Below are 23822 nucleotides of genomic sequence, written 5' to 3'. Positions count from 1 at the left end.
TAACGTGAGTCGTGAAATTCGGAGGCGCATCATCAGCGGAAGTCGGGCCTTCTATGGGCTCCAGAAGAAACTGCGGTCAAAAAAGAATCACCACCGCACAAAATGTACCATGTACAAAACGGTAATAAGACCGGTAGTCCTCTACGGACACGAGACATGGACGATGCTCGGGGAGGACCTGCAAGCACTCGGAGTTTTCGAGCGACGCGTGCTTAAGGATGATCTTCGGTGGCGTGCAGGAGAACGATGTGTGGCGGCGAAGGATGAATCACGACCTCGCTGCACTTTACGGCGAACTCAACATCCTGTAAGTGGCTAAAGCTGGACGGATACGGTGGGCAGGGCATGTCGCAAGAATGCCGGACAACAACCCTGCAAATTTGGTGTTTGTTAACCATCCGGTTGGTATAAGAAGGCGTGGAGCGCAGAGAGCACGATGGGCGGACCAGGTGGAGCGAGATCAGGCGAGCGTTGAGCGTGATCGACGTTGGAGAGGTGCAGCTGCAAATCGAGTATTATAGCGATAAATTGTTGATTCAGTGTTGTCATGAATTTAATGTTGAATTAAATAAATGAATGAACGGCACTCCAACTGCATCATCCACTATCAGGGGACCGTCGTTTCATGGTGAATACTCGCACTTCACAGAAGTTGTTCCATTTCTTGGTTCACATACTCTCCATACTGATTTCTTCTCCTTCGCTCTTTGCACTCGGATGCGTATGCATAATGCCCCAATTGAAGCACTTTTGTCCTTCTGCTTTCTTCTAGGCTGGCTACACAGCGCAACATTTTTATGTCTCAAGAGCAAACTTATGTGTCTCCGAAGGATTTTGGGCCGCTGAATCCGAATCCGGGCTCAGATTTGCTCTAACACGTCACAATTTTGAGCTATACCTCAATTTATAGGGCAAAATATGCGATTTTGGGCTTTTTTGACTGCAAGCCATTAAGCTTGGATTTTTTTTTTCAAGCAATCAAAAGGTTAATTGGTCAATTAACATCTAAATTAACGACTCATGCAAAATATTTCGTTATACCAAATCAAAATTGATAGATTTAAGCATTTTATGTTAGTATGAATACTTTTGGAGGATGACTTGTATGGGAAATATCGTACCTATCATGAATCGCTAAAAATTATCAAATTCGATTTGGTAAAACGAAATATTTTGCATGAGTCGTTAATTTAGATGTTAATTGATCAATTAACCTTTTGATTGCTTAAAAAATGTTTCCTTGCTTAATGGCTTGCAGTCAAAAAAGCCCAAAATCGCATATTTTGCCTTATAAATTGAGGTATAGCTCAAAATTGTGACGTGTTAGAGCAAATCTGAGCCCAGATTCAGATTCAGCGGCCCAAAATCCTTCGGAGACACATAAGTTTGCTCTTGAGGCAGACAAAAAGTTATTTTTTGTTACGCTGTGCTATCGGAAGCTTCATCGTCGGAACTAGACTTCGGTGCTTATTCTACGCATGGAGTGACGTGACGCAGCTTGACTCCAATATCGAGGTGAGAAATCTTGACTCGAATGAGGTTACTTTCCATTTGATTTACACGGCGAGTCACTTGCTTCGAGTCGAGATATCTCAACTCGATATACGACTTCGACTTTTGTCACGTCACTCCATTCGCAGAATGAGCCCATTCGTCACGCTGCTCATGCACAGCAACGCAACATTCTAAAGTGATCTACCACCGTTACGTGTTGGGAGGTTTGGGGTTCCAGTACAATAACTAGCCACAGAAGTCCAATGTCGCGACTGTTCATGTGACTAACATCTAGTTTGCCACGCCCTTACAGCGTCAGCAGCGGTACTAGAAGTGTCTAGTTAAATTTGTTTACCAAAACAAAAGGTCCTCTACAAGATGGCCACTTAAAAATAGTAAGTTATTGTAATTCAAGTTATTAAAATAATTAAATGAGAAAAGTGACTACAGCCAACTACAGCGCCATTGCAGTTCTAGTGTATTTCTATTGGGGTTCCTGAGATGACCAAAACGTGGCCTACGTGGTTTATAAAAGTCAGGGAATTTCATTTCCAAGCTTGATTAGACACCCGTGTAACCAGCATAAAATATATTTACATTTATTCGACCGACTGAAAATTAACATTGTGAAGTTAATTCTTGGCAACTTTATTACCACTTTATTAGACAAACCTATTTTTTCTGCTTGATAACAGGTTGTTCCGAATGTCTATAACGTACCTATACCTAGTTGAGATTACTAACAGCGTTGATACTTTCTTTGGCGCTGAATAAATGCTGAATAGTAATGGGACTATGGGAGCTGTTCGTAACCCACAAAATGGCTATATGTCACTTATGTATTTGGTTAGGGGGACGTTCATTCGTAAGACCTGTGGCTGTGACTTTGAACGTGTTTGCTGAGCAAAGCGAACCTGGGAAACGTTTGCAAACAAGTGCACGTGAATAAGTCTTTCCCCTTGTGAGTCGTTTGATGCAGTTCCGATACAAAGTTGTTGCAAATTTTACAGAAGAACCGTTCCCCGTTTACCGTGCGTAAATTTTTGCCATATTCTTCGGAGGTTTTCAAGCGAGAATCATCTTTTTTGGCGCCACGGCCTATGGGTATGGTATGCCCCACGATTTGTGCTTCGAAGTCTCCTTCCGTTGAAACTGGGGTTCCTTCTGGCTGATCGTCGCATAGATCGATAATTTCGTTTGATGCATCTTTGCAAACGAGACTGCTTTGGTTCTTTGAATGTGATTTCGCGTGCATGGTTAACAGTCCTATTCTGTCGAAAGTCTTATTGCAGACATTGCACAGGAACACTCCTACCGCCTTGTGAGATATCGCATGTAATTTGGATGTAGCCTGCATACATATCTTGCAAATATAAGCAATTGGCGCAGATTCCGTGATGAAATCGAAATTTTCTGGTCCTGTACAAGGCACACTGTTGTTTCCAGTTTGAACTTGGCAATTGTTCTCATTACTATATTGATAGTTAATATTGTCGATATCGGTTTCAGCCGGCATACCAATCATAATTTCTCTGTGCCATCTATAAAAATGCTTGCTCATATACTTGTATCGCTGAACTCTCCCCGAGCAAATATAGCATTCAAATAAATACGTTTCCTTGTGTGTCAGTATGTGAAGTTTTGATACAAATGATTTGCAAATTTTGCATGGGTATTGACGACAATCTGACATAGGATAGCTATTTACTGTTCTATTCGCAACATCTATCTGCACTGTGTGTTCATCTGAACCAATGTTTCCGTCCATCTGCTCATACTCGGTTTGGATTGCGTCTTCAGCAAACGCCGCCTCCATTGGTTCGTCGAAATTTCCTTCTTGATTGATGTCTCGGTCTTTACCATCCGTTTCATCGCACGTATCAGATTCGTAGACGTCTACCAATAGTTGTATTACAGAAACATCGTTTTCCTCTTGCTCTGCATGTATTCCTGATTTACTCAATGCATTTAGGTTTCGTTCAACGACGTCTTCCGTTTGTTGATCACCATCTGTCTGCTCCTCATTTCCATCAGTCAACTCCCCCCACCGTCTGGTATCCTGGCAAAATGTTTCCTTGAACACATGATCGTTGGTAATGCACATCTCTCGAAACGAATCAAAGGCTTCTAACGTTGATTTACAGCTGGAGCACAGTGATGTGGGTGCGTTCGGTACATTGGTAATCTAAAAGAGAAGATATTTTATTATCTCATGAACATTACAACCTGTTAAATGCCTCAGCAACCTTCAGTGAAGTGAGCTTCTCGATCCATTCGCTCAGGTAACCGCTATCGTCGTCGAAAATCGGCTCCAAATCGGTCGGGACTTGTTCCATAAAACACAAACGACAGATTGCTGCAACCGATTGGCCCTGATGGAGTAGCGATGGTGAAGACATTTTTCACGTCGTGACTCCGATCTTGACTATTAGGTAGGCTTATTTTAGTTAGTTTTCTCGGTTTCGTTGGACAATTTATAGAAAAAAACCTAAAAGTTTGGAAAGGAACTGAGAGGTAAAATGAGGTAAACACTTATTGCAACAAAACCAACAAAACTAAGAATGTTTACTTACAAGCGGTAAACCAAAACAAAGGTCATCTCCATCAGCAGCGGATAGGGCTCCCATCTACCTTAGATCTACCTAGTATAGAAAATGGACATTATTTGTCAAGAAACTTTGACTAAAATAAGTCCAAAATCAGGACATGTTCAGCTAAATCAGTACGGATGGTAACCCTAGCGGCGGCGCCCGAATAAAAAATACTGTAGAAAAACCGAAAGTTGTATTGTAACAGTACTATTTAGAACCTTTTAGAACCATATTTTTACAATAGACACCACTGTAAAAATAAAAATACAATAACAACACATATATAAATTTTGTTTTTTTTAAATTTGTATATTTTTTTTTCAAAACTATATATTTATGAATCGTCTATTACACCTTTAATTTATCTCGAGATTCTTATCTAGCCCTTCTGTAAAACTTAATGAGACTTGTGGGACTTCTTGCAGTTATCATAATTAGTTATTCAGACATGGTTTGAATCTATGGAATCTATGGCTTCTCTCCTCGTACAATATAAACCCTCCTGGATTTATCTGTGACTTATTGCCGGCGCAAAATAGATGGAACGTTTTGATGGCTGTGATCCCTGACCATCATGTAATCAAAATCCCAGGGATACTCAAGTGACCAAGAGAGGGATTTAAACTCTGCGTTACGGGTTGGGTGAGGTCATGCAGATAGAAGCAACCCAGGTGACCGTGCAGCTCTGGTCGTGATGCATGAGTGCAGTGTGTGTGGGGTGCGCTACCCTGTGTGTGCAGTTGAGTCCGGGTTGGAGTGGAAAGAGACCCTTCTCTACCCTAGATCGGTTTCGGTTGTACGGGCGGGGTAGTGTTTGTCTTATTTGTGACGTGTTGTGCGTGATTTACGGCCCGATCTGCGTGGTTACTTGGGAAGTATTGTGCTCTGCAATCTACATTTTGGTTTTAAGGTAAAGCTATAGCTGGGCTGTGCCTCGGATTTGTTGGGCGCAGGTCGGGAGAGCTGGTGGCGGTTTGTGCTGGAGGGTTTGCTCGATTGGTTATTCACTGGTGGTGACCAGTCGATCGACTGTCGGCGCAGCCTGTCATTTGGTTCTTGGGGTTTGTGCTCTCGAGGTTCGGAGCGTTGCTTCATTGTATCTTCGCTTTAATACTAATATTCCTTGTTTGATTAACTGACTATTATGTACAGGCGCTTAACTCATTCTATTTCATAGATTGCCAGATGTAAGGGTAATGGTTCAATGGGGTGTTAGCAATCAGAGTGGATTAGAACGAGTTGGTGCCTACAATACACCAACACTAACACACATACACCAATACTTACACGCACACATGCACCTACAACTAGCTGTAAAAGGCCAGTGGGCGGGACAATGGTGCCTACCCAACAGTTGTAGGTGGGGTGTTTGGCTTAGCTACATGACTTGGTCCGACAAGCCCATAAACATCAATTGGTAGACGTATTGCCTAGTGAAAAGACAACGCAGATGGGCGAAAGCCAGAGGATGCGTTGATAATAGCAAAACAGCAGAATCAAAATAGAAAAAATACCGACTTTCGCTAAATCATTTAGCTCTAGAACAAAAACGAACAGAGAAATTTTTACCAAATTTGGCATAATAGTTCATTAAACGTATACAAACATCTGACGAAAAAATGTAAATGATCTAACTTATCCTGTATTTGTATGAACAGTGCAAAGTAGTGGATCACCTGTGCTACCATGGGAAAGAGAGGGTTAAAGTGAAAGATTTTTAAGGGTGGACGGGACGGTCTAGGAAATATCCGCCATTGCTCTGTTTCTTCTAAGATGGTAATCTCAGATTCTACTTCATATAATGGAACAAAAATCTATCATTGTGTATGCTCACTTGCAGTGCATACGCTGATTGTTTTTCAGCCTCATCTGTGCGATAGAAATCGAGATTACCATCTTCAAAATCGCGAGGCAAATAGTTAGAAAGAGAGGGAAGATAGGAAAAATAACACAGCGTCCCGATTCACCTTAAGTGAAAAAGAAATGTATACGCCAGAGGAGCCAACGGTGGAAGCAGAGTTTCGAAGAACAACGCAGACACATCTTTGGAACGCATCCTTTTATTTGGTGAGATCTTTTTATGTCGGCATTGTATACCTTTGTATTAAACACTATAGAGCTTGCTGACGTTTATTCACCTTTCTCTTTCAAACATGTAGGCGGAATAGGATTTGTTGTCATCAGGAAAGGTTTCCCGATGAAAACAAATCCTATCCCGCCTGCATGCTTGAAAGAGAGAGGTGAATAAACGTCAGCAAGCTCTATATGTACATATATGGGTTGGGTGGGACCATCAGGGCACCCGATTGAAACGATTTGGACAGGGAGCCTGGAACTGCCTCCTTCATGTTGTTAATATTTCTTGGAAAAAGGGCGGGCTCTTCGACCCCATCTATTGGGAGTATTCTGTCAATCGTGGGCTTGATTTTATGGTTGTTAGTTAAAACTTTCTTCTGGAAGGAGATTATCTTCCCCTGCAGCGGGTTTCGTGCAAGTGTCTCTGCTTGCGGGTCCGCAAATCCGTTTTTGGCCCTTCATACAGGAGAATGCCTGATAATTAACAACTGTACAATCTTGATCAAATCGATTTGCAGATTATTCCAGTGTTATAGGCAGCTGCCTTGCTACAATAGATGGTAGTAACAATCATCATCATCAATAAGCTTAAAAATTATTATGGCTGTCTGTCAAGACTAAATGCAAAAGAAATAAACAAATTCAAAGTGTGATACATTTTATTCGAGCCGTAGTACTAGATTATGTGTTAATAAACATGCTGCCTAATCCTAATGAGAATGCCACTTTTTGTGCAAATTAAGTTTGTATGGACCCGAAAAGGATTTCTTGCAAACTCCGCAGACGCATTTGTTCCTCTCTATGTGACATTTGATGTGCATACTGGTGTTACTGAATTTGGCAAATGTTTTCCGACAGAAAGGGCACTTGAACAATTCGTGCGCTTTGTGGGTGTTTGCATGCATCTTAGACACTGTTTTGTTGCAAATTTTGCAAAGATGCATGTCCTGATCGTCGTCCAATTGCTTCAAGTCGACCTTCCGATGATGTTCTTTGTTCTTTGCAAGATCATCTTCTTCGACGACATCGTCCTCATTAATATCGTCCTTTATGACAACATCGTCATCTACGACGACATCGTCCTGATCCACATCGTCCTTTATGACAACATCGTTATGTACGACGACATCGTCCTCATTAATATCGTCCTTTATGACAACATCGTTATGTACGACGGCATCGTCCTCATTAGTATCGTCCTTTATGACAACATCGTCATCTACGACGACATTATTCTCATTAACACCGTCCTTTATGACAACAACGTCATCTACGACGACATCGTCCTGATTCACATCGTCCTTTATGACAACATCGTTATGTACGACGACATCGTCCTCATTAATATCGTCCTCGTCATCTATGGCCACAACGTCTTCATCTTCGACATCCGAGTCAATGTGCAGGACAGGTTCTTCGACTTTTACTACAACGACGTCATCGTCCATGTCGTATGTGTTGGAGCTGGTTTCACGCGATTTTCTAGAACTGTCCGACTTTTCGCTTCCAGTGGTAGTCTGATTTGTGTTTTCCTTTCGTGAATCAAAGTACGCATTTTTTTCCTTCCTTGCGTGCAGCTTGATGTGCTTACTAACGTACTGAAATTTGTCGAACGTCTTAGGGCAGAAGCTACATTCAAATAGTCCTTCAGCTTTGTGGGTCATAAGATGCAATTTGGAGGCTATTTTGTGACATATTTGACAATTATGGTTGAACGGAGTTGGTTTTTTAGATTTTTGGGTCATTTTTGAATCGCTTTTTCTTTCCTCGTACAAGTGTCCGAGTGTGGTTTGTTCTTCTTGTTGCTTTCGCAACTTCATGTGGCTTCTAATGTGTTTAGCTACGTCTTTCATTGTATCGAACTTCCTTCGACAGATGTAGCACAAGTACAATCCTTTGGCTTTGTGAGTCTTTGCGTGCATTTTTGATACACTTTTCATGCAAATTTTGCAGGTGTGAAACGAGATGCCTTCTGTGGAAGTCTGTGTCGTTGGCTGTGTTTTTTGCTTATTCAAATGCGTCTTGATGTGTTTGCTACAATAGTCCATTTTTTTGAATTTTTTGTGACATACATAACACTGGAAAACTCCTTTCGCCTTGTGAGTTATTTTATGGAGCTTGGTGGTGTTTTTTTTACACAGCTTGCAGTGATACTTGCTGTAGTCCGACATATCCGCCTTGCTTATGCTAGGGGCTGTTGCTGCTTGTTGCCCTACCACTACCATATCCTCTTCTACATCCGGGTCTACTTTCATATCCTGACCTGAAACAATTAATTATTTCATTAAATACCACTTTTTAAACTTTTCGACACACGTATTTCGTAACTAGGTACCTACTTGTGTTCTCCTGCAGTGTACCTATTATACAAAACAAAAAAAAAAAAATACTTCGCCATCGTAGAATTTCTGCAACATCAGAACTGAGTGAAAAACTAAATTCAATTTTTATATTGCCCCTTAAGATCCTATAACACTTCTTCGAAAACCAATACCCCAGAAGCCATTATCCCGAATAGATCGTTACCCCGAAAACCATTTCTCCGATTGACACATTACCCCGAATTTAGACATTTGCGCAGAAGCAGATTTCACCGGCGGCGGCGTATATAGTAATTCAAGGCGGCGGCGACACGCCGTAAGTCCTTAATCAGCGGCGGCGTAATATGCGTAAACTATTTTTTTTTATATTTTTTATCGTAAATTTCTACTGCTAGTCCTTAAAAACGCCAATACAGTAGACGTTCGATAACTGCAACATGTTTACGTTTCACTTAGCGAACAAAATTTGATAACTGCAACGTCAGACAGGCGTCAACAACCCATCAATTGACGTTGAATGAACGCAAAATTCATTCGCCATTCATTTGAGCGAACTTGGCGCACCGTTGTGACGGATATCGGTTCGATAACTGCAAATGTGTTGCACTTACCGGACTTGTAGCTAAAAAGCATTGCAGTTAAACCGTTTACACCAACCGAACGTCTACTGTGCATAATAATTTGTTTTCTCTACCCAAAGTACAATTTTCATCAATACATTACATACAATACATTCAAAGGTTTGAACGTATGGAAATCAGAGGTGTCAATAAAAACTGACCAGGAATGCTTTCTAAAATTTTTGTTCTCGACGGGCTCCTACATGAATCTCTGTATATTTTCTTAGGAATTCCTCTAGGGATCCTCTCAGGCGTTTCTTCAGAAATTCATTTAGGTAATTCTGAAGAATTTTTTCTCGAAATTCCTCTATGGGTTTTCCAGGTCATTCTCAGCTATTCCTCCAGGGGATGCAGATGCATCATACATCAGATCTTTTGGAATGTATTGAAACTTTTCTTCAGGGTTTCTATTAGATTTTTTTTCCAGGAACCCTTTAGGAATCATTTCAGAGATTCTTTCAGGAGCTCCTTCAGAAATCACTTCAGACAAGACTTCAGAATTTATTTCTCGGCGTTTATTGAGGAATACCTCAAGAAATTCTCCAGATTTCCTTGCATTTTTGCTTCAGAGATTCCTTAAAAATATGTTTTTCTTAGAAATTTCTCTTGGTGATTGGTTTTCTTTCAGATTTAAATAAAATTTCTGCTGCTAAATTTACCCATCGAAAATGTCTCCAGGTAAATTGCGTGAGAGATTTTTATCCACTAACTCCTTGGCGACATTTTGCAAGAAATTCTTTCAAGAATACCTTCAGAGGCATCTTCAGTATTTCTTCTGAGGTTTGTTTCAGATCATCCTCCATGAAACCCTTCAGAAATTAAATAAGATACTTATTCAAGAATGTCTCTGGTTTTCGTCTGCTATTTCTGCACGGATTCCTGCAGATTTTTTTCAAGGATTCGTTCAGAACTTTTTCCGATGTTTAATTCATAAACTTTAAAGGATGTCCCTTTAGGGCTTTTCTCAGAAACTTTTTCGGGATTTTAACCTTAAATTTTGAAGCTTCTCATAAAATTCTCCTGGGAATTCCTCTCCAAGTTTAAAGAGTTCCTCCAGATATGTAAAAGGATCCCAGGGAATTTCCTGAATGAATTCTAGAAGGAGTTGCTAAAGAAATTCCTGGCAACTCTCTCTCATTCCTTTAAGAATTTATTATTTGTATTTCTATTTATTTAGTAAAACGAAAGCCTGTTGTTTAACACTTTATCCCAAGTAACAATTTCAATTCCTTTTAGATTTGACTATTTTTATGGAAGCTTTATCACAGCATGACCAATTCATTGAACATTTGTAGCTGTTTTTATCAACAATCTTCGTTCGTTTGCGGTTTTTAAGTTGTCTTCAAGTTAATTTTGAAATTCGCGCATAAAACAACTGAATTTACAAGAGCCTTGAATCTTATAATAAGTTTTAAGGAGAAACTTCAAAGAATACAAAGATGGCTGCCACAATGGCCGACTTGGTCCCCTACTCACGGTTTCAAGAGCACCAATCTTGAAAATTCGTGGACAAATGCTCTCGATTTGGAAAAGCTACCTTTTTTTGCAAGTGAGCAAAGGCAGGATAAAGAAGTGCGACTTGGTTCGATGCTTCGTTCATCAGATTTGTGCCTCGAAAGTTTGTATGCAAAATTGCAATGGGATTTCTTGACGTTTCACCTTAAGGCGTATTTGAAGTTATTTTCAACACATAACATCAACATATTTTATTAAAAGTTTATGCTTCGTTAATTCAAGTGCATTTCATCTGACTAATCCTCCTTTAAAAACTTCTTGAAGCCTTCTATTCTTGAGCTAGAGCCATTACTCTGGAACAAGAACTATGCGAAATAACAATAAGACAACGAACTATTTTTCAATCCAAATAATGAATGTAACAAATTGATTGAAATACCTCGTTCTCATGCAAATATAAACACATAAACATGTTTGCTCACTGATAATTTAGCCATTCTTGTGCTAAAAAGTAATCATGTCAACGAAATAATGATTTTACGGCCAATAAAAAATGCGAGTAGCTGGCTGCTGTCGTCCTGCCTTCAACCAGTTCCTCACACAGGCCACAGCTATGCGAATCGAAAATGAAATGGGTACTTACTGTGACTCTGCTCAAGCTCATGCCAAATAGTGTAGTTTTAGTAAGTTTCACTTCATTATTAATTGTAAAACTACAGGGAAACAAAATAGAAATAGCACACCTTGACGCGAAACACCGCGAAATGTACAGAGACAACTTTCTAGCTTCGAAAACGTAAACAAACATTTGTCAAAGGCTGTTACTCTTGAATAAAATGAATAATGCCATTTTACTTTTTTAACCTGGGTTGGAACTGGATTGGCGGAAAATGTGTAAACAACTAACGTCAAACAAACTTTAGTACAAGCGAAACCGAAATCGGGTTGGGGTTGAAACTGTGATCTGATCCAGTTCCAACCCAGGTTGGAACTGGATAATAAAGAAAAACGTCATAAGTTTCATTCAAGACGAACAAATCTGCCTTAAGATCATAACTAGTAAAAACAATCTTCAATAAAGGCTGTAGCTTTCATGCAAGGCAACTTGGTTCCATCATTTTTTTGAGGGGGTTTGGATTAAAGGTAATAACAATTGATGGCGGCTACATGAGTTTTGTTCGCTTGGAACGGCAGCCATGTTTAGATAGAATTGAAAAAGTGGCGTAGCCTTTTGTTTTTATAGGAAATTTATGTCTTCGTATATTAATAATTGATATTATTTTTGGGGCGCTTTGTTATTTTCATATGTTTTGGGCGGCATATTAACGAAAAAGTGGGTATGGCACGGAAAATTTTGATTCCCTGTCATCAATGATCTGTCAGTCAATTTTAATGCTTTAGCCATTTCAATTTGATGAAAATTAATTTGCAGTTCAATTAACATTTCATCCATGAAACAAAATTTGTTTGCATCTGCATAATGCTTGGGTAAAAAATTTCATTTATTATGCACTGTTGACACTTTTGAGAAAGACAGCTATAAGATCAACATGCTTTAAGCTATTTTTGTTAAAGTTTCATGAAGTTCTTATAATCAATCATCAGTGCAAGTACATAAATACAACTAGTTTCAAAGCAGTCTTCGAAAGCAGGTTTGAAGATCTCCTGAAGAGTGGGCCAGATTAGTCTTATGGATGTTTTATGCCTATTTTATCTCGGATTTGCAGAACAAAGAGCTTTATTGCTAAGTTTTATTATTCTATCTTAGAAATTACTTCAGGATTGCCACAAAAGTATAATTGTTACTTGGGATGTTATTATTAAATATTTAGAAATAAAAAAATCTAAATAAATCTCTAATCAAAATTAGTGAACGAATTTTTAAAGAGATCCCTGAAAAACTGTCGGGAGGAACGCTTAAGGAGAAACTTCAGAGAACACAAACATGGCTGCCACAATGGCCGAGTTGGTCCCCTGCTCACGTTTTCAAGAGCACCAATCTTGAAAATTCGTAAACAAATGCTCTCAATTTGGAAAAGCTGCCTCTTTTTGCAAGTGAGCAAAGCCAGGATAAACAAGTGCGACTTGGTTTGATGCTTCGTTCGTCAGATTTGTGCCTCTAAAGTTTGTATGCACAATTGCAATGGGATTTCTTGATGTTTCACCTTAAACTTCTGTAAAGATTCAAATGTCAAGAGAAATTTCCAAAGGAATGTCTGTAAAACTTTCTATGAATTATTTCTTAAAAATGCTCAATATCTTAAGGAATCCTAGTAAAAATTTCTAAAGGTAATCTTGAAAGAAATCCTAGAGGAATTTACATGGAAGAAACCCCGGAGAAACTAATGATTGAATTTCTATATGATTTTTTGCAGAAATATCTGGAAGAATATCTGCTAGTATCACTAAACCAAATCATGAAAGAATTTCTGGAGAAATTCATGGAGACATTCCATGCAGAAATTTATTGAAGAAGTCATATGACTGTTTTGACCAAATTTGAAGCATTTTGCCACAGTTTTCATAAGTCGTAAAAGAACTACTTTTAGAGCTTTCGAAAGCGCACATTTTCGTGCGCGAAGAATGTTAATACGTCATTCCGTTTAAAAGATATTTATGATTTTCTAGAAACAATGGGCGGGCACTTTTCAACTGTTTTTTTTCTTGAGTTACAGAAATAACAGCTCTATATTTTTTTGATATGTTTTATAACAATATTTTTTTTCTTTTGAATGCTAGAAAAATATATTTTTTTATCTTTGCCTTAACTCATAATATCGCCTGTTTAATAAACTATAATTTTTGAAGGAAAACGCCCATTACTATTGAATCAAAAAAGATAACGATCGTTTCCGTGCGCAAATCTATACGTTATCGAATGCTCTATAAGTGTTTCTTGGGCGACTTTGGTGGGAAACTGAAACTACAGCCAGAAAACGGTTTTCTTGAACCACCCTAAGCTAATTCAGTAAAATATCTCTCGATCGGGCATTTTCAAAGCTACATAAAAACTGTCCAGCAAACTAGCTCAAAATTGATAGATTTACAACTTTGCCAAAGAATATATCTAGATATTCTTTATGAATCGAAAGCACTGAATGCATTTTTACTCGTAAATCCTGGACCACTGTGCAATGTCTTTCAATAGATAGCACTTTTTCCAAAGAATTTCGAATGCGCATAAATAGTTTCCACCAAATACAGTCATACCGTCATACCTCGATATAACGTAACTGCAATTTTCTTTTCGTTACGTTATCGAAGTTACGTTATATCGAAGCAAAAAGTTTTTTTCACGAATTTCGTTTCAAATACATATTTTGAAAAGAAAATTACCAAAAAGATTATGTTAATCACCCAACAGTGATTCCAGCCTTTCTTATATATATTTTTTTCATCATTGAATTTTATATATTTATAAAAGTTTGTAAGATCATACATAAGTTGAATACTTAGCATGTCTCTTTATATTTAACTATTTAAGATTCTTCTCCTTTTTTGCATCTAGAACTGGTCAAACGTCAAGCGTTATCTATTGGTGTAATTATAAGTAAGAAATCTATGTGACACAGGCAAAATTATAATCCGATGATGCCTCCAGGAATTCCTCTCGGGATTCCTCTAGAAATAATTCGGGTATTCACCCAGGAGTTCCTGGTTGAGTGCCTCATGAAATACCTCATGTGATTCATCCTGAAGTTCTCTAAGGATATTTATCCAAGGATCCTTCTATCTTCTATGATTCCTCTACAAATTCTTACTGAGTTTTTTATCTGCTATGATATCTTTAGGAACGCCTGATTTAATTGCTCCAGATGTTCTTGATGTGATTCCTCCACGAATTTTCCCAGTGGTTTCTCAAGGGATTTCTGTAGGATTCCCCAAACAGATTTGCTTTTCAAGATTTATTCTGTCCAAGATTTTTCCAATGTATAATTCTGTCGTTCCTCTTAAAATTTCTACTAGGATTTCTCCAGTCACTCCTGCAAGGATCCTCCAAAAAGTTCCAATATTTCAACTATTCCTGTTCGAAGAGTCCCAAGTAACACATTTGTCGCAGAAGACTCACGGTGGCGCAGGTTTCGTTGCGCAGGAGTCACTGTGACTTACTTCGAACAAATGAATTCTTACTTGCTAGAAGTAAATCGCAGTGACTTGTGCGTCATGAAAACCTGCGCCGCTATGACTCTTCTATGACAAGTGTGTTACTTGGGGTATTTGCCAAGATTCACCCAGATATTCTTGCTGCAACTCATCCAGCCCAATTTGACGGAGTTTCCAAAAGATTTCCTCTTCAGATCCCGCTAGAAAAACTTCTGTGATTTCTCCAGAGATTTCTTGGAAATTTCCTTCTGAGATACAGAAGTAATTCTTTAAAAAAATATTGTAAGGATTTCTCCAAGAATAACAGATAGAATTCCACTAGAAATTTCTTCAAAGATTCCTCCAGATATTCCTTATTTGATTTTTCCAGGAATTCTTCCTGGAATGCATTGAGGATTTTTTTTAATTACTTCAGGAATTCAACTTGAGTTATTTCCATGGATTCTCATTGTGACCCTTCTTGAAAATCCAACGAGGATTCCACCAGTGCACGAATTTCTCCAGAAGTTCCTGCTGAGATTTATACAGAAGTTCCTTATGTAATTAAAGACTGCTCCTGAATGTTACCAGGAATAACTGTGTTTATTGCGGTAGAAATTCCTCCAGATAAAGCACTTTTTTCCAGGCATTCTTCCAGGAGTTCCACCATTTATTCAGGAATGTCTTTAGAAATTCCTTCAAGAGTTTTTCTGAGGATTTCTTCGCAAATTTCTCCGGTGATTTCACAAGAAGATCCTCCAGGGATTTATCAGAGAATTCCTCTAGGGATCTTCTGCGAAATTCACTCTAAGACAAAGCGGACCGTTACTGGCGTTCTTACACCCAGTATCACATGAAATCGAGTTCACTACCAATGCTGTCTACTGTCATCTCGTTTGGAGTTTGTTCCAGTAGGGATGTAATGTCAATAATGAGTAGAAGATGTAATCAGTAACAATTTTTGAAAACGACGTTTATCAATGGTGTAGCATTGATTATACGTCGTTTTCAAAATTTGTTACTGTAATGTTTGTTCCGTGAAGAGCTAACATTTCTCATCAACAGTGACACCGAAAATTCTTATAAAACTTTGAAATTGATCGTATAACCCATAACTGGATAGCAGACTTGGTTGTAGGAGGGGTGTAATAGCTTTTTTTTTTTTTTTTTTTTTTTGAAAGGTTCCTAGCGGCACGCCGACGGACGTAGAAACCTCTCCCATCACTGTACGCACAAGCGTCTCGCGTTTGCGCGGACAATGACAGTTCACTAAGCCTTTGGATAGGATAGAGTACGTAATCCTTCAGAAGCAGTTCACCAGCCGTGCACGGAACATGTCGTCCAGTAAGACACTGTTGCGTACTGACTCAGAAGGTTACGGTAGAAGGTGTGAAAGTTTCGGTTTTGTCATATGGTCAATTTTGTATTTGTTTTTTTTTTTTGTCATGTCAAGCTTTAAAGAATGTTATTGTTCATATTTATGCTGTGCCCTATAATTCAGTAATCTTTGGTGTGCCTATGATCTGTTAGATAGTCGATGTGTTTGTTATGTCCATTTTCGTTGATCCTCATTTTAGTATTGTTTTTATTATCTTTGAAAGTTGTCTTTCGTCCACATCCCTATCAGCACTATCAGCATCGGTCCAAATAAGTCCATATTAAAGAAAACCTTTCATACACTCAGTCGAAAAATCTAATTTGTCATAAATAGTCTACGTTAGTCAAAGTCGAAGTAGTCAGTTTTTTCGATTTCGTCTTGATCACACGTTAGCTTCGAATCTATAAGCAAGCACTGTTAAATGCTGCACTTCCCATTATTAGTTACTTAGTTATTTTAAATTGATATTGAAAATTATAGAGAAAATTGAATCACGAAAGCACATCAAATGTTGAGGACTATGTATTAGCAAATTGAATACGCGAGATACTACTAATTATTTCATGTTCGAATTAAATTTGTATTTGTATAGTGTATTTGTTAAAATTAACCGAACAGTGGGAAGCCCAGGAAACAGTTCAAAGCCTGCTGACTCAAAAAAGATTCCGAGACTCGTCACAAAACACAAAAAATTGCATTATGATTCACAACGACTCTCGAAACCTTCCCAGACTCAATAGACCAGAACTGTTTTCTGGGTATAGAAACTACTAGGCCCCAGCAGGTCCCTCCTGTTTATCGAGCATTTCTGATAAATCAGCCATACTCCATCTGTAGCAGCCGGTTCGCAATGAACCGTTGGAGGCGCATTAAAGTGTTAAAGGTGATATTTTCATTACAAGAATTACAATTAACATCCTTCACTTTAATACCGTCGAACCCTGTGATCTTGGCCAGGGTGGTTGTAGGAGGGGTGTAATATCATATAGAAAATTTTGTAAATCACTCTAATTATTTAAATAGTGAAAAGTTGGAATTAAAAAAAAGTTACGTTATATCGAGGTATGACTGTATTTGTTCCTCGCACAGCATTGACATTGAATGCAAATATGTAGTAAGTATGAAGTGCTAATTTCTGTATATATGTATGTATATAAGATATTTTTCGTTCTATTGTTCTATTGCTACCCTAATAGAAAAATATGATACAACGTGCTTAACAACCCTTTCGGGCTATTACGTTGATCATACATGGAATGATACAATCATTCACTAAATCGCCAGTGTATAATATATTTTTATTAGGGTATTCTTTCGTGCCTTGGAATACTGAGGGTATAAAGCAATAGTTCATTTTGAATAAATAGAAAAAGTAGATGACAATTTGATTGGTGCTGCTTTGATTAACTCAAACTGTTCTTTGTGACAAGGCTGACAAGGTGTAGGTATGATAAAAGGAAGAAAAATATGTATTACATGTATTTATTCTACATCTCATTCTTATTATTAACGCCTAAGTCTAGAAAGAATAACCTATGTACAAAAGAAGGCAAACTCTTTAAAGCCTGGTTCACATGGTGCAAGTGACTTGATTCAAGTCAATGGAATGTGCCCAATTGAATGTGAATTGAACGTGTAAACACCACCATTCATCTCACTTGAGCAACTGACTTGAGTTATTTGCTCAGTCTAAAAACGCCATTCCATTGGATTGAACATGTTTGAGAAGTTTGCAAGTCAGATGCTCATCTCAGTTGAACAGTCTAAGCCAGACATAATGAAAATTTAAACCATTTTTCCACAGACATAAGTTTTCTTTGACAATGATTAAACATATTTTTTTCGGTGTAATAATCTATTCGGGGAAATGGGCTATTGAGGGCACTGTCATTGGGGGTATTGGAATTCGGGGTACTGGTACTGGAAAGTGTTATAGGACTCCTTAACATTCTTTTTGCATCACGTTGGCAGCAGCTCGCGGACATAGTGTACAGTTTGGGTAAAAAATGACCTAAACTTGCCAAAGCTGTTTTTTCATCCCTCGGTCGATAACAACACACTGATGAACACAAGTATAGTTCTCAAAATACGTGTTTTTTTTTTAATTTTTAAAATGTTTATCATCTAACTCAATTAAATAAAATGAAAACTGACCTGATATAATGATTTTGTAGTCGCCTACGACAGCTACTTCGGATGTTGGTGCGAAAGCACTAACGAGATCATAACTATCCAGCTGGGCATGTTCGTTTTCGTCGCTGTTAATTTGATCCTCATTTCGGATACCTTCGGTATTGTTCACAACTTCCCCTACTTGTCTTCGATGCCACTTAGCGGTGTGCTTGCTCACATAGTTGAAGCGCGGGAATTCCTTCAAACAGACATAGCACCGGAAGTATTGTGGACCTTTGTGGGTCAGTATGTGAAGTTTCGAGACATGAATATTGCAAACTTCACAGTAATATTTGCAGACATCCGTTAGAGCGTCTTCAATTATGGCTAAGACATCGGAATTTTCTTTGGCCGCATAAGCAATTTGTGCATCATCAAGCGTTTCCGATTCGGATTCAACACTTGAATCTATATCAATTTCCCTACCGGCTATGTCTAGCGTGCTATCGTTCATCGGCAGTTGTAGCATGGCAGCAGTATCATGATGCTCATCTAGAGCAATTTCGTTTCCTTCACCGATCCTTACCATCGCCATCATTGGCATATCAATGCCAACACCCGCGCCCATATCATGAACTTTGATTTCGAAATTGTCGAAAACCATGTTCGTTACCGTAGCATCATTGCCTTCCTGCGTGTCAGGAATCTTACCGACAACAACCGGCACTTTTACATCTTGTCCAACATCCACAACATTTCCTTCCACGCTTTCGATTTTGATTTCATCAGCAGCCAAGCTTTCCGGGGTGGGCTCCTGACAGAACGTTTCCTTGAACATCAGATCGTTGGTGATGCACATGTCTCGGAACACGTCGAAGGTTTCCAGGGTGGATTTGCAGCCGGCACACAGCGACGCGGGAGCATTCGGGACATGCACAAGCTGAGGAAAAATATGAGTTGCTTTAGCTTCAAATAACATAACAATCGACAGACAAGGATGCGTATAATCCACGGTAGGTACCTTCACAGTGGTCAGTTTTTCGATCCATTCGGTGACGTACCCGTGATCCGGATCGAAAATCAGTTCTAGTTGGTCCCGCTCCATGAAACACAACCGGCAGATGGAGGCCACGGATTGGCCCTGTTGGAATAGGAGCGTAGCAGTCATGGTCGATTCTTCCGGATAGCCGGCAGGAATGCAGAAAATGTCAATGTCGGTTCCACCACACTCAAAACACAATCACAATCACTTTATTGAAGGTTCCCTTGCACTGTGCATAATGTTGCTCGTTCCTGACAAGACAATAGATTTAATAATGATTATTGACCTTTTTTATTAAATAAATCAATAATTTTCTGATCGTTTCACTGATTTCACTCACTTTACATTTTACAAACAATTTTCGCTCGCGTCGCGCGTCAACTGTCAACACTGTCGACCCGACCGCGTCGCGTCATTTTGTTCGCGAATTTTGAACACTTTGAAAAATGTTCTTACCAAATCCAGCTGAAAACATGTATAGTTCTCGTCTACTTTCGTATCTCATTGATATTATCTTGGTATTTGGATCTTATATAATATAATATTTCTTCAGCTATTCACATATAAATTATTTGATCAAAATGCAAGATACCTGAATATACTTTATGTCGGAATTAGCAAACAATATTGAACCTGAACAATGAAATTAAAATGCATGTACATATTCTTGTGAAATAGTAGTGTCAATTTGTCAGAGTGCAGAGAAAATAAAAAATGCAACACGTAAATTGGAAAATACCGAAAATGAATAAATTCGTACCCATTTCAAAGATATTCATTATTTTTTTTCTTGAGTATACTCAATGGGCCTTTTCATTTGACGTCTTAAATCAGCTGATTGTTCGGGCGTTTGACAGTTCTTCTATGAAGATGACACGTTCTTGTTAGCAGCTGTTGTTCAAGCTTTGTAAACAAATGCATGCACGGATCTGTCACATGAAAAGGCCTATGGGGCCTGGGATCATTCATGCAGGTGGCTTTTATTCAGTCACTTTTAAACAATTGGGTTTTTAAATTTAGAAAAATTCAATGATTTTATATTTTTAAACAAAAGAGCACCTTTTTCTAAGCCTTAGAACTTTGTTTTTATACCTAAAATCAATTTCAAAAAGATTTATTCAAATCACCTTTTGACAGCTCCGCCCAGTACAAAATCCGACGAGGGGTGATTCGACAAATCGCTCCCATACAAACTTCAAATTGATTTTTAAATAGGTTCCCGGGCTCCAAAATTCATGAAAATTTGGATTTCGGCTCAGTTTGGCGTGCAGATTCAGAATATGGAATTATCTTAACACCGCTTAAAAAGCCAATTGTTTTAGTTTTTTGGGTAGATACTAGACTATGACATTGCTTTAGAGGGTGTACAAATAAGGAGAGCGGGGATGAACACGAGTATGATAACACTCTGATACAGTAGACGTTCGATAACTGCAACATGTTTATGGTTTTACTTAGCGAATGAAATTCGATAACTGCAACAACTGACAGACGTCAAAGAACTGTCAGTCGCTGCAGAATGCACCCAATGTGCATTCAGAAAACATCTCACTGCAACAAAAGTGCATTTGAAAAACATCGCATCGCTTTTGACGTTTGATTTTGGCGGATAGCGGTGCGATAACTGCAAAATTGTTGCACTTAGCGGACTTGCAGTTAAAAAGCATTGCAGTTAAACCGTTTGCACCGAGCGAACGTCTACTGTAATTCCCATCGTACACCAATTTAACGGTCTATTAAAAAAAAATGATAGTTGGGCAACTGTCGTGGCGCTCGCATCGTTTTTGTCCAGTTGGACGTTTGTCCACTACCGCCACCTAGTTCCGTGACTACCCAGGTAACCACTAAGCATTTGAATAAGCCGTACAGTAGACCGTATTAAGCATTTCAACTGCTTCCTGCCCTACAAAAGCAGTTCGAATGCATAGCTGCCTTGAATTAGCATAAGCTGTGCTACTCAAAAGCTTTTGGCCGTTAATTAGCATTTCAACTGCTTGAGTTGTTTTTGCTCGAAAGCATTCACAATGCTTTTTACATGCTCTTCAAATGCTAAGAGCAAAGAGTATGGGAGATATGTTATGTGTTTGACAGCGCATGCTGTCCCTCTCTTACAGGGTTTATACCTCTGTTGACTATAGACACTATAGATTCCATAGACTCGCGGAGACATGGTTGAGCAATTTAATTTTAGTGTGTTTTACCGTCAAATTAGAGTGTACCGAGCGAATATGACGTCACGAAATCCATTGTCGCTATTGACATCGTGACGTCATGCTCGTTTGGCTACACGAACTGACAGTTCGTTTGGCTACAGTTGTCTTCGTCTCCGCGAGTCTATGGAATCTATAGTGCACTGCAAAAACTGCAAAGATTTATTTTATGTGAAAATACACATCGATCCAATTGGTCTTTCCACACATAAGTTTTATTACCTAAAATATAACTATGATAGTTGTTGTTTATGGCCTAGATTAGTTTCACAAATACTTGGTATGTGTTGACACCCATAGCAAAAAAATATGTGAGTTCACACATAATACCAATGCTTAGCGTCTGTGTCAGCCGCCGGAGATGCGCAAAGTGAAAAAATGGCGACTGAGTGTAAACATGTGCTGGAGGAATTGTTCAGATATTTTACTTAAATCATCGCAGCTACATTCCTTGGAGTACGAAAAAGTCATAATCAGTTGCTTTACATCGATAAACACTTAGAAACTCGGGTGAAGAGCGCAGTTTTGATCCATTCGGAGCTGCAAAGTTGATCGAGGTAACTCATTGGTCGAAAATATTCAACCAACTTTCCAGCGCAATACGGTGTTTGGATCTTTCTACGTGAGCTCTTGACTTGTTAATAAATCATGTTATCTGCATCCATACATGTTTCATCACTGATAAAACTTTTTTTCAAAAAAAAAAACATTCAAGCACATGTATTGATTTTATATGTCATTCGGTATTGTTTTTATGTGTAATCACACATCAAAACGATAAATACCAAAAATAATTGGTTATGTGTGATTACACATAAACATCATTTGTCCAGACAAATTGCAAAAATATATGTGTACAAAACATAAAATGAATACACTGCGACCACTTTCTATAGCCGCACCCTCAGTTTCACATGTCTAGCAATATCTAAGATACAATCGATATGGAAAACAATATGCATCTGCTAGTTACTGCAAAATATGATGTTTGCGAGCATAACTTTCTTCATGTGTATATTTCCATATAAAAAAATACAGTTTTTCAACAATTTGGGCGACCATTTTCTATAGCCGCACTTCGGGTATTCCTAAGATCAGCTGCTTTATCATAAAGTATGCTAATAATAACTGCTTTATTAGACCAAATAAAGCTTATTCAGACCAAACCAAAGAAGTTTAACGAAATATTTAAGTTACAAGGTCTTTTAATTCGAGAAATAGGACGCATAATTGGTAAACTGGTGTTTTATTGAAAAGTTATTAAAGATATCCCAAAAAACTAAAAAAAACTCAAACTAATGCTCAAGTATAAATGCTATTGACTCAAAACAATCATTGCATTAAACTTTCGGTTTCAATTTTTTTTCGTATAACCTTCATAAACCTAATTAAATTGTGAATAAATCGAATTTTTAAGCTTTTAAATGGAAAATTCATAAGTTTTTGTGTATCAATCCTGATGAAACTTGAAAAAGACATCGTATACAACATCAATACATAATGAAGAAACTTCGGGAATTCATCAAACTAAACTTGGAAGGTCAGCATTGTCTTCGATACCATTTAAACATAAGATGAATATTTTTAATTATGAAGACGAATTGTACTAACAGCTTTTATCCAACTTTCCATCAATTTGACGCTATTTGGTAAAGTAAAAATATTGTTTTTCTATCAAAAGATTTCAAATAGAGATGTTCCTGTTGATTTTAGGGCAAAAGAGAAGGAAGGGGCTATGATTGTAGTCTTCCTGTAGTTCCGGTTGATTTTATATCATAAATTGTAAAATTGGACAAAATTTTGTGTAGCGCTGGCGCAAAATTAAGCTCTTTTATCCATTAGGATTAATTAAATCTGTATTCATGAGGACCATTAGCGACTGTTTAGTTGAATTTTCAGTGATATATTGTCATAAGCATAGCGTATTTATCAAAATAACGCAAATATTAGGCTAAATTTAATTCTTAAGTTCCAGAAAAGCAGTTGTAAATTGGTATTACAGCTTCAAATCTTATAGAAAGCATACAAGAAATCATGTTTCAAAGAAATACTGCTGATAGGAAGCAATAAAATATATTTGTCAACTTAAAATATTGTTTTTGGTATTTTAAGAGAACTTTTAAGTAAAAATAGTGAAAATTATGTAGTTTTTTTGTACTAAGAAAACTAATTGGTTGATTTTTTCATTGCTTTTCGTTAGTTTTGTTTTGATTTAGCTTAATTGTGTCATTTGAGACAGTTTGATCAAATTATTTCTTATGAAAAATCAGATAACCGAAGAAAAACCCGTAGTGCGGCTATAGAAAATGGTCGCCCAAATTATGAAAATAACGTGTTTTTCGCTTAACAAACAAATAATTTACAAAACTTATTCATGTAAATCATATATTTTACAAACACTAGTTGATACACATCGTTCCACATATCGATTGAATCGTAG

General features: G+C 38.0%; 2 protein-coding genes across 3 annotated transcripts; both read right to left on the bottom strand.

Annotated features, from left to right (window-relative positions):
• Positions 1-1380: 1380 nt before the first annotated feature.
• On the bottom strand, positions 1381-4074 carry LOC109416972 (zinc finger protein 337). Its single transcript, XM_062853651.1, has 2 exons — positions 3741-4074; positions 1381-3679 (listed from the first exon to the last, which is right to left on the bottom strand). Exons 1-2 carry the CDS (start codon positions 3891-3893, stop codon positions 2354-2356), a joined length of 1479 nt encoding a protein of 492 aa, XP_062709635.1. The 5' UTR covers positions 3894-4074; the 3' UTR covers positions 1381-2353.
• Positions 4075-6802: 2728 nt separating this feature from the next.
• Positions 6803-19606, bottom strand: LOC109416970 (protein suppressor of hairy wing). 2 transcript variants are annotated; one of them, XM_019691083.3, is made up of 4 exons: positions 19513-19606; positions 19152-19423; positions 18173-19070; positions 6803-8424 (listed from the first exon to the last, which is right to left on the bottom strand). In XM_019691083.3, the coding sequence occupies exons 2-4, from the start codon at positions 19296-19298 to the stop codon at positions 6872-6874; spliced, it is 2598 nt and encodes an 865-aa protein (XP_019546628.2). In that variant the 5' UTR covers positions 19299-19423; positions 19513-19606; the 3' UTR covers positions 6803-6871. The 2 variants fall into 2 exon arrangements, with proteins under 2 accessions (XP_019546628.2, XP_019546629.2); XM_019691084.3 differs by having other exon boundaries at positions 19152-19569.
• Positions 19607-23822: the final 4216 nt, after the last annotated feature.

Source organism: Aedes albopictus, chromosome 2 (assembly GCF_035046485.1).
Source record: "Aedes albopictus strain Foshan chromosome 2, AalbF5, whole genome shotgun sequence".
NCBI lineage: Eukaryota > Metazoa > Arthropoda > Insecta > Diptera > Culicidae > Aedes > Aedes albopictus.
The sequence above is the reverse complement of the archived record's forward strand: the minus strand, read 5'-3'. Positions and strand labels throughout refer to the sequence as shown.

What these genes read in the sequence shown, in the direction of transcription:
- LOC109416970 (XM_019691083.3), bottom strand. Translation starts at nt 19,298, where the DNA reads ATGACTGCTACGCTCCTATTCCAACAGGGCCAATCCGTGGCCTCCATC. An exon ending in AAAAACTGACCACTGTGAAG is followed by an intron (nt 19,071 to 19,151) that starts GTACCTACCGTG and finishes ATTTTTCCTCAG; the next exon opens with CTTGTGCATGTCCCGAATGC. An exon ending in CTACAAAATCATTATATCAG is followed by an intron (nt 8,425 to 18,172) that starts GTCAGTTTTCAT and finishes TAATTGTTTCAG; the next exon opens with GTCAGGATATGAAAGTAGAC.
- LOC109416972 (XM_062853651.1), bottom strand. Translation starts at nt 3,893, where the DNA reads ATGTCTTCACCATCGCTACTCCATCAGGGCCAATCGGTTGCAGCAATC. An exon ending in AGAAGCTCACTTCACTGAAG is followed by an intron (nt 3,680 to 3,740) that starts GTTGCTGAGGCA and finishes CTTCTCTTTTAG; the next exon opens with ATTACCAATGTACCGAACGC.